Genomic DNA, 12127 nt, shown 5'->3' with positions numbered 1-12127 from the left:
GGCCGCCAGTTGCCCTTTTTAATTTATGTATTAATACGTCAATAATTAAATAAATTATACTGTTTTGAATTATTACAATTAATATATATATATATATATATATATATATTTTTATTATATTTCAGAACATAAACAACGTGAATAAAGAAACATCAGTAGCGCAACTATCGTCATCAGTGACAGACCTACCATTAGAGGTAGGGTTTATCTGATATATAACATAGGCACAAGAGAGATATATATATATATATATATAAATATAATACATTATATATAAATTTTATCTATATCTTATATCTGCTGTATTCCAGCCCTTGTTGTGATATAATGTACTTTTCTTTCTATATTCATAAAACACTTGCTCCTACAAGCAAAGGAAAGTCTTTTTAATTTTTTCAACTCATGAGGCAATCATGAGCATTTTTAAATTTTCAAACAATTTGGTGACTGTTTAAAACGCCTACGGAAATTTTAAATCAAATGTATTCTATTATTCATTGCTACTATTGCACTTTTTATCACGCATGCCAATTACTCTTTATTCATTTACTATTTTTTTTCCTTTTATGTAATGCAACGAATGTTAATAAATAAATAATAATAAATGAATTAATAAATAAAATAATTAAACTAACATGTCTTACCTGACAAGCGTATAGTGAGCAACGATAAATGAATGATTTATTTACAGATACAAGCACCGAAAATCCAACAATTGGTAAAACAATTATTAATAATGTAATGATTCAAATTAAAATCTATTATACATTTTCTTAGGTTTTGTTGCCTTGTTAAGCGTGTTTCTTAGGTATGTTCATATGTCTAAAAGAGCGAACCAATGCTCAAAAGACACTTGGGAGACTTAAAAATGGCAATGTGAGTATCTATAGGTGGCGGTATCACTTAATATCAGATCCTCCTCCTGCTTATTTGCCTTCGGTTACAGAAAAAAAATTTAAAAATATCCGCAAGACAGAGCAGAATATGTTTTACACGTTCTACCCTCACTCAACAGTTTTTGACAATATTAATAATATGTCTACTATACGACTCACTATTAATTATTATATTTGTTTTTAAAGTCTATTAAACCAACCCGACCTACGAAGAATACTAACGGATACCCATCGATGGCAAGTATTATATTTTTTATATTCTAATAAATGAATTATAAAAATAATTAAAAAAAGTGTTTTATATCCATTTTAGGACGATTTTGGATCACCGATACGTTGGGTACCCATATTTTCGGTAAAAAAATATTTTCTTTAACTTTAAAGTCACTGTCTTTATTATTAGATTAATATCTGATCCAATATTGCCATTGTAGTATATATCTGACCCGACTGTACGCTGTAGTCTCTACCACTGCTTTTTCTTTTTAAGTTTTAATTAAATAAGTCGTACGTACTTATTTATGAAAACACTTAGTAATTCAAAGCAAATGCTCTAGTTTTACAATTAAAGACATTTCTTCTTAATGAAGACTATTCTACGCAGAAAGACACCACCGATGGGTTAGCCAGAGTAACGGTAAGATTATTTAAATAATTTAACTTAACAAATCTTGCTAAAACTTTATAAACTGCACCTTTTTAAATGTCGGTTAAAAGAGCGACATTTCAATGTAGTAGTTAGTAAGCAGTATATAATAATACTAGTGATTTAATTTAACTTTGTAATACTAATCATGTGGTGAAGGAAAACATCATCAGGAAACCGACTTGCCTTAGACCTGGAAAGTCGATGGCGTGCGGCAGGAACAGCAGGCTGATCACCTACTTGCCTATTAGATTAAAAAATGATCATAAAACAGATACAGAAAGGTTGTAGCGCCGCTGATTTTTTAATACTTACGATAATTGGGTATATCGGCCAAATTAATTAAAAAAATCATGTGCAATTCACACTTGGTAGAAGTTAAACCTTCAAAAATGTTGATTTTAAAACAATGGGACGAATGTAATTTTAATTTTCATGTTTAAATTAAATTATTTTTATAAACACTACAATTATTGAAAGTTTAAGTAATAATATGTAAATTAGACTTAAATTTAAAGCTTATACACTGTATAATTCTTCCTTTCTAATTTCGCCCACGTTAAATCTTAAGAATTTATGTGTGTGTCTCTTTTTAATGTCGATTTGTCGTGTCATCTACTTTCAAATCACAACGAAGCTACAGAAGTCCCTTAAAAGTAACAAAAGCTGTCACAAAAACACAAAATGTTCAAATACAGAAGAGAAACCTCTTACACAATATTAGCATTATCGTCCTTTACTCAATCCCAGGGTTCACTTTTAGCAGAATCTTTCATATTACGTCCGTAAAAACCCACCTAGGAGTTCAGGCACCTCAGAATATATCAGAATTAACAATACCTAGCTTGATGTATGCGGTAGAGTGCTGTCTTGTATCTAACCTGCATTGTTCAGGGAATAAGAACTTTTAAATAGTGTTATTACTAGTATTATAATTTGTATTCGGAAGATATTTTTATTGTGAAATGTTCACCGTATTTGTCATGTATTTTAGATTATATAGTAACATATACTATATAGACCAGTGTCGATAATTTTTGAAACCAAAAAAAATTACAGTAGGATGAAACCCATTAGAAATGCAGGGGAATATGATCAAAATGAAAGGAAAAATAAATTACGGTCGATCCGAGTTCGGGAAGTGGGAGGGGGGTGACTTTTAAGGGGGAAAAATTGTTTATCTTGATTTCCGGCGAAACTACCAGTCCTATGGAAAAAAGTTAAATGGCAAAGTTGTAGGTCATAAAAAGATCTACAACTTTGGTATTTACAATTTTTTCACATAACCTCAAAATTTAGGTGAAAAATTCAAAAAACCAAGTTTTTAGTTTTTTATTTATATCTTTTTTAAAAAGTTTTTTTTTTCTACGAAATTTGGTGAAAACTTACCTTATTATGTCCCAAATATACTGTAATTTATTTGATTAAAAATATTTATTTTTTCGCCTCATTTTAACTTAATATCAAAAAAGCAGCCTAATTTTCAATCGAAAATTCTGACGTCAAAATTTCAGCTTTTTTCAAAAAGTTTGGGGGCTTTTTGTTCGTTGAAATATCTACTTTCTGATGGTGTAAAAAAAAATATACATTACTATAGGAAATATTATTAGAAAATGCAAAAAATTGAAAAAACCTCAAATTCGAAAATTTTCTTTTAATTATGTACAATTTTGAGGTATTTATTAAAATTTACACTTTAATTACTCAAAAAACGTAAGATTTCATGCTTCATTGATAAACGAAAAAATTGCAAATTAAAATATACTTCTATAATTAACAAACAAATAAGTTAATAAAGTTAATATTTAATAAGACATCTACAATATTTTGAAAAAGTTGTAGAATCTTCTGTAAATAATATTTGTAGATGCCTATTTATTGCTGTTTTAAGATAATTTATATACCTGAGTGACCTTCGGTGAATTTTAGCCCAGTGTAAGTTATTTCATTGAGAAGTGGGGATGGACCTAGGAGGGTCTGGGCCTTACTACATACCTGCTATTTCGTAGCAGCTGTAAAAACCGTTAGCCAGTATTCGAGATACAGAGTAGTGTACAACATCGTTTTTAAAAATACACCTGCAGGCTGAGTTACTCTAAGTGATTTGTGAGAAATTTACTTTATTCAAAGATAAAATTCAAAATTCACCGAAGGTCACTCAGGTATATAAATTATCTTAAAACAGCAATAAATAGGCATCTACAAATATTATTTACAGAAGATTCTACAACTTTTTCAAAATATTGTAGATGTCTTATTAAATATTAACTTTATTAACTTATTTGTTTGTTAATTATAGAAGTATATTTTAATTTGCAATTTTTTCGTTTATCAATGAAGCATGAAATCTTACGTTTTTTGAGTAATTAAAGTGTAAATTTTAATAAATACCTCAAAATTGTACATAATTAAAAGAAAATTTTCGAATTTGAGGTTTTATCAATTTTTTGCATTTTCTAATAATATTTCCTATAGTAATGTATATTTTTTTTTACACCATCAGAAAGTAGATATTTCAACGAACAAAAAGCCCCCAAACTTTTTGAAAAAAGCTGAAATTTTGACGTCAGAATTTTCGATTGAAAATTAGGCTGCTTTTTTGATATTAAGTTAAAATGAGGCGAAAAAATAAATATTTTTAATCAAATAAATTACAGTATATTTGGGACATAATAAGGTAAGTTTTCACCAAATTTCGTAGAAAAAAAAAACTTTTTAAAAAAGATATAAATAAAAAACTAAAAACTTGGTTTTTTGAATTTTTCACCTAAATTTTGAGGTTATGTGAAAAAATTGTAAATACCAAAGTTGTAGATCTTTTTATGACCTACAACTTTGCCATTTAACTTTTTTCCATAGGACTGGTAGTTTCGCCGGAAATCAAGATAAACAATTTTTCCCCCTTAAAAGTCACCCCCCTCCCACTTCCCGAACTCGGATCGACCGTAATTTATTTTTTAATACAGTTGCTCAAAAAGTGGCATATTGCAGGGAGGTATAGCGTTCGGAAAGTGGGCTATTACACACTCGTGCTTTTTCTTTGCCATTCCCGCACTCGTGCGTTTTCTTTGCCAACTGTCAAAACAATGTGTATTAAAAAGAAAAACCAACCACGAAGGTTTTATTAAAAACATTCATAGAAGTTTTTATGATAAACTATGATTTCTAAATATTATAATAATTGGAATCAATAAGTTCGGTTAGGTTTCTTTTCATTTCATATCAATAAAAAAAATATTAAAAAGAATTTTATAATATATGCAAATACGTATTTTTAAAAAGTTTACTAATAATTGGATTCAATAAGTTAGGTTAGGCTTATTATATTTCATATCAATAAAAAAAATATTAAAAAGAAAAAACTAACCATGAAGTTTTTACTAAAAAAAATCACAGAAGTTTTTATGATTCATGCAAATATTTTAAAAAGAAGCTACTATTTGTTTAAATATCAGATTTAATGATTGGACTCAATGAGTTAGATTTGGTTTTCTTTCAATAAAAATAGTCTACTGAAGAATTGGCTGTATGGGCCAAGTTCCCTTTGCCTACCCAGAATGGGTGAAGAAAGAAAAATCAAGCTTTGCTCATATTCTTTGCGGTTGGCGCCATTTTCCAAAAATGTTCTTTCGAGTTGAGTTATTTGTTGCACAAAATGAGTAATTTCGACGATATTTTATTTGAATGAATACCACCCGAACGCAGTATAATTGCATAAAATGCTTCGGAGAACAATTTACCGGAAACATATAAGTCGCTACATATCTACGTGCAACGAATTTATTCCGTAGAGAGAATAGAAAAAAAGCAAATAGTTTAATTAAATTGCTTTATTTTTTCGCAACTGTATTAAAAATAGTCGTTCAGTACGCGTGCGGAACCGTCATTGCAACTTGTCCCGACTGTCAACCCTCACCTTCGGCTGCGCCTCGGCTCGGGTAGACATTCGTCGGAACTCGTTGCAATGACAGGCTTTCCGCACTTGTAATGAAATATACTATTTCCTTTCATTTTGATCATATTCCCCTGCATTTCTAATGGGTTTCATCCTACTGTAATTTTTTTTCGTTTTTTACTATTTTTGAAGGCTTCGGCACTGGTCTAATAGAAATTAGAATATTATGTATTTTAATTTTTAATAAATAAATAAAATTTTTATAAATAATATTTTTTAGGATATGAATACAGGAAGAAATCGCCAGTATATAATAAATGTAAGCCTTCATTAATTTTTTCATTTTAAGTACATAATATATTATATCTACATGCTGTTGGGCTGTTAATAATTAAAAGTTCATTTAATTAATGAAATTAAAATGCTAGAAACATCTTTACGAAAAAAAAATTTGTTTCAGGGCACTATATTCGTCCCTGTTATTGATTACAGTCTTGAGCGGTTGGGATTAACAGTAAGACATTTAGACATTTTAAATTTCCATAGATAAAAAATAATTTATACAAGGCAAACGTGGATGGTGAGGTCGGATCGGCCTTGTCCATAACTGTAAGTACTCATATCATGAAAGTGGATAAAGCGAGAGAGGTCTGGATCAGGTATTTACCTTCTGGAAAAAATGCGTGAGTTTACATTGACCTGTCTACGAACAATTGACTGTTAGGGTGAAACGGTTCCATCTGCACATTAGCGGCGCATTCGCCAGATGTGGATGCACCCTTAAATGAATGTCGTCACACAATATAAATCGTTAAATAGGTCATTAACCCTATAATCTGCTCATTCAATACAAATCATGAATAGTGCCTGTTGGAACGCTAAGATACTTGAGCCTTGAGTGGTTAGATTGGTAGGGCGCTATTAATAAACCTCCTCTACAGTTTTTTTTTATAAAACTCTTTTTTTAAAGGACCCTAAATCCAATTGGTTCGGGTAGTTGGTTCCACATAGAGGAGAGTGCGGAAAATATTGTCTAGGAAAACGCTTAATCTGAATTGTTATTTTTTTTGAATCTATCATCAGCCTTTTACTTCTCTTGAAATCGTCTCAGGATTTCGAGACTTGGAGACAAGCCAGTCACAGATTAGAATAGTCGATAATACTCTTGCTAGAAGAGAGAACATTACTAACTTCTCTCCTCTACAGATACTTTCTGAACCTAGAAGCTCGCGCTTCTACTTCTTTGGAGTTCGAGTCTAGATCTGTCTCAGCACGTGATGAACTAAGAAACAACAGTAAAACCATTAATTTGATCTACCACATGTTACAGACAACAACGTTCCGTCCTAGAGCCGCAAAAAAAGCACTTCGCACTGATGAGACAGCGTTGAAAATCGTCGCTGACAACATTGATGTAAATAATATGGATGCAAGAGACTGGTTAGCTATTGAAGTCGCAGTTGGAAGACTGAAAACAAAAGAGCAACACGTAAATATTTCTTCAATACATGTAATGTGACAACCTCTGTAGAGGTGAATGTAGCGATGGTAAAACAATTCTAATTTTTATTGTTGATTTTCAATGTATATGCAATCAAAACAAAGCACAGTATTGGTACTTATATGTGGGATATCATAGTAAAATAACGTACTGAAGATGTAATAATATTAATGGACTTTTTATTTTAGAAAATTTTCCTTTTTCATTATTCTATTTATAATAAATATATATAATATAATTATGGAGGTAAGGAGGAAATTCTGACAGATTTCTTTTAATTTATTTACTGACAGATTCTCTGATTTCTAAAGATACTGCAATAATATCTAGAATTCTTACCCCTAGAATTACTGAAGCAGTTAATTTTAATAACGTATCTCTTACTTGCTACGCGTCGAATTCATTTACTCATATTGCTTTTAAAATTTTCATATTGAGTATTAAGATTATATACAAACTATAATGTCGTAACGGCGTTGTGAACATAACAAAAATGGCATCACTGCGGCAACATCAAATCCCACGGCGGTTCTCTTTGCGCACAGACTACACATAACATCAATAAATAGTGACATTAAAACTTTTTAGTGAAATTTAAAGTAGGTTATACATATTTTAAGTTATTCATAATCAAACATTTAATATTCACTTGTCAAATAGTTTGGTTTTATTTTAGTGCAATTCCGAAGGTTGTCCAGCAAGGGTAAGACTTTAATTAATTAATATAATATGAGGCTGCCTTTGAGATCGATAAAGCATGTTTCATTTCAGTGCACCAGACTCGGTTGTGAATCGAAGGTAAGAAATTAGATAGACTATATATTAATTTTATTTTTTTCCAAAAAACATAAATTGAATACGATTATAGGTATACGACTCAATGATATTTTAAAATATTTTTTATTTATCAATATTTCAGTGTCGAGGTGACAGTTGCTCTTCTGGAGTAAGTATAATAAATTAATGTTTTTTTAATTATTGTTAGTTCATAGTAATCCTTGAATGTTGAAAAAGGTGTCTTTTATAGATCTACCATCTTAAAAAACTATCTAAATCTGTTTAACGTTTACAAATAACTCTACTTCAAATACACATTAGCTGTTTGATTGGGGAAAAGAATTTTCATTATATTATGATAAATGTAAAGCATGTAATACAATCTGCGTGCCTCCACAATAAAGACTCAAGTGTCTTCTTGACGTAATTTTTATATTGGAATCCAACATATATCACTCCGCTCCGGATCGCCGAGGTGTTCGGTCGCATTGACTAGTAAACCGCATCAATTTTGTCCTCAACTTTACTTTAACAACGGTGCCAAGCAGTCTGCGGATCAAAGAGTGAGTTAGACGCTACGCACAGAACGAAACGCATATACATTACACTGTTCGTCGACGCGTAGGCTCCGCCTTATTTCCCCCTCACCGCTCACCCCTACACCTGTGCAAGCGCATCCCGCACACACGGTCATCGTATCGACCCGACGGCAAATTTAGGCCTACATTTTAATATACTAAACCGTGCAACATGTCAACTATTCGCACACCTACCGAGCCTAAAATGACTGCACAGACGACAACACCGTTAAACCACTATGCTTCTGACCCACAAATAAACATTTCCAACTGTAAAATAGACAATACAGACCAATTTTCGTTTATTTCGAGAAGAACAAAACGCAAACATGAAGAAATTACGGAGCAAGGAATGTCTCAACTTCTTAACATGTTAAATGACTTTTCATCCAAACAGGATGCAAAGATGGCTAATTTGAATGCTGCTATAACCACCATATTAGAACAAAACTCGGTCATTCAAAACACAGTTGAATTTATCTCCAGTAAATATGACGAAATGTTACTATCAATGCAAAAACTCCAGGAGGTAAACATGTCATACAAGAAACAGATAAACTCTCTACAGGCCAAAATAGACATGTTGGAAAAAAGCTCCTGTGCTACAAAGCTTGAAATTCGTAACGTTCCTAAGTCTGGACAAGAAAACAAAGAGACCCTCACAAGTATAGTGAAAAATATTGGGACTGCCGTTGGCTTACACCCCACCCTTGTGTCGAGCGAAGTAAGAGATATTTATCGTACAAAGTCCTCATCAATAATAATTGACCTTACCACCACAACAATGCGAGACTCACTTATTGCAAAAACCAAATCCTTCAACAAGGAAATGAAGGGCTCGAAAAAGCCACAGCTTAACACGTCCCATATAAATATTCCTGGGCCCACTCACACTATATATCTATCAGAACACCTGACGACAAGATCCAAGCACATCTTTTTTCTCGCCCGAGGGCTTGTTAAAAGTAAGAAGATTGCTGCATGCTGGACATCATACAGCAAAGTCTATATCAGGGTGGCCGAGGGCCAACCGTCATTGCGCGTGGACTCAGAAGAGGACCTACAGAAGTACTGATTTTAGCCTTAATATATTATGTCTTAATTTTACTTACGTGTTACTGTATCTTACATCATTTAAATTGCTCTTTTTTGTCCTATTCAATATCAGTTATCTGTTTGTACCAGTGTGTAAACTGGGAAGAATAAGGAAGCCGCATATAATACAAACCTATATTTATATAAACCACTACACATATATTATACAAACTTACACAACACTTACACATGTAATGACTATTTATAAGCAGTCAACTATACTTATTATGATTGCTAGAAGTATCGCAACATACTATACCCCAAGTAACAATAAAATTAACTTATATTCTCGACCTATTTGTGTGCACTCTCCGTCCCAAGTGAATGATAGTGTATAGATATATTAACGATTGTAACCATCTTTATAACGACCTAGATTCCTACAAAAATATTCAATTTTCAATCTGTGATCCCGAGGAATGTCAAAATGTGATCAGAAGTTCATGCAAATCTTTATCAATCCTGTCACAGAATATAAGAAGTGTAACCTGTAATATTGATAGTTTTATTACTCTAATTGTGCGAACTAATATGTCCTGGGATTTTCTTATTTTAACCGAATGCTGGCTTCCGTCTACAAAATTTATACCAAATATTCAAGGATACAACTATGCTGCCACTAAAAATAATTTAACTCAAAATGAAGGGGTTATTGTCTATTACAAAAAAGGTTCCAGTCCACTCATCGAGGAACCCCAGGAATTTCACGACGCTAATTGTTTAGTAATTAAAATCGATCCCTCTACTGTTATAATTTCTATCTACCGTCCACCAGGATATAAAGAACCATTAACTTTTATTAATTCATTAAACGTACTTTTAAATAAATTAAAAACTCATAGAAATATAATTATTACAGGCGACATAAATATTGACATAGCTCTAGGGACAAGTGACCAGCGCTCATGGGACTATCTGAATCTCCTTGCTGAGTTTAACATCCATCCCGGGTACAACGCTCCAACCCACAACCGCACGTGTTTGGACCACATTATGGTTAAGTCAAATAATGAAGCACACTGCCTTATACTGAAAACTACCATAACTGATCACAACAGTGTAGCCCTCCATTTAAAGATTCAAAAGGACTATTCCTTAACTCCTCGTCAATATAAAAGTAGCGTAAACCTTGCTAGATTGGATCTAACGATCCAAGGACTTGATTTTTCACAATTGTATAATCTGACAGATGTGAATGAGGCAGCTAGGTTATTTACAGACTTATTAACAAAAGCTATTATAGATAACTCCAAACAGATAGCTGTACCCAGACGTAAAAGAATTATAAAACCCTGGGTGACACCTGGGCTCCTCAGATGTATGCGCAACAGGGATAACCTTCACAAAAAAACTAAAAAGAATCCAACTGACGCAATATTAGCAGTGACGTATAAAAGATATAGAAATTTCTGTAATTCGTTAGTAAAAAAAGTTAGGCGTGCGTATGAAAAGGATGAAATTACTAGACATAGTACAAACAGCAGGAAACTTTGGGAGACCATTAATAATATTACACAATATAAGAAACCTATATCATCTTCTATAGAACTTTTAAAAAACTGTAACCCACAAGAAAAAGTTAACAGTGTAAATTCATTCTTTGTAAATGTAGGGAAAAACATTGTTACCGGTCTAGGGATTGAAAATAGCTTTTCCTACAACACCTCTCCCGCCCCGACAATAAATTCTCTTGTCCTCATGCCCACTGACAATGCTGAAGTTAAGAGTTTGGTGATGGGTCTGAGAGACACATGTGCTGTTGGTAATGACTTGATACCTAGTCGACTTCTCAAACAGCACATCGAAGTTTTGGTCCCACCCATCACTTACATTTGCAACCTCTCCATGGAAACAGGAGTGTTTCCAGACATTTACAAGAAATCCCGCATAACGCCTATATGCAAGGGTGGTGACAAAAGCCTTGTAGACAACTACAGGCCTATCTCCTTACTTCCCATCATGTCGAAAATCTTGGAACGTCTGATTAACAGGAGATTGGTTCATTTTCTCGAGAAATATAATATAATCTCTGACTCCCAATATGGTTTTCGTTCGGGTAGGTCCACTGATGACGCAGTGCATAGCTTGACTGATTTTGTAGTTAGAAATATGGATAGGAGGGAAAAAGTTATCGGTATCTTCATGGACTTGAGCAAAGCGTTTGACACCGTTTCTATTGAAGTGTTACTGCACAGAATGGAGAGATTGGGCGTTAGGGGCATAGCTCACAAACTTTTCGCGAGTTACCTCTCTGGACGTACGCAAATTGTGAGGGTGGGGGATTGGTCTAGTACTGAGCTACCTGTGACCTTCGGTGTGCCGCAGGGCAGCGTCCTGGGACCCACACTGTTCCTTATTTATATAAATGAACTGTGTGGGATGGACCTTAGAAATGGAAAAATTGTAGCCTTTGCTGATGACGCCGCCTTGTTGTTCCATGGTCAGGATTGGTCTGAGGCCTTTCAACATGCTCAGATAGGTTTGAATTTAGTTTCTGATTGGCTATTTAGAAGTTCCCTGGCCCTTAACTCTGATAAAACCAAATTCATAACCTTCGAAATTACGAAGCGTAAAATCCCTTCTAATCTTGAACTTGTGTCACATGCTGGATCATGTTTAACCAAAGTGCAATGCGGATGTCCAAAACTTACCTCCACAAGTACCTTGAAATACTTAGGTGTCATGCTAGATAGCAACCTGAATTTTCAAGCTCATATTGATCTATTGACCGGTAGAATT

The 12127-nt window shown here is 32.9% G+C and overlaps 1 protein-coding gene across 1 annotated transcript; it reads left to right on the top strand.

Annotated features, from left to right (window-relative positions):
• The first annotated feature begins 8465 nt into the window (after positions 1-8465).
• On the top strand, positions 8466-9368 carry LOC123689460. The gene has a single exon (XM_045629599.1). It carries the CDS (start codon positions 8466-8468, stop codon positions 9366-9368), a length of 903 nt encoding a protein of 300 aa, XP_045485555.1.
• Positions 9369-12127: the final 2759 nt, after the last annotated feature.

Source organism: Pieris rapae, chromosome 9, assembly GCF_905147795.1.
Source record: "Pieris rapae chromosome 9, ilPieRapa1.1, whole genome shotgun sequence".
NCBI lineage: Eukaryota > Metazoa > Arthropoda > Insecta > Lepidoptera > Pieridae > Pieris > Pieris rapae.
This window is presented reverse-complemented; position numbering and strand designations above follow the sequence as displayed.

Excerpts from the sequence above, each read along its gene's own strand:
- LOC123689460 (XM_045629599.1), top strand. The coding sequence starts at position 8,466 with ATGTCAACTATTCGCACACCTACCGAGCCTAAAATGACTGCACAGACG.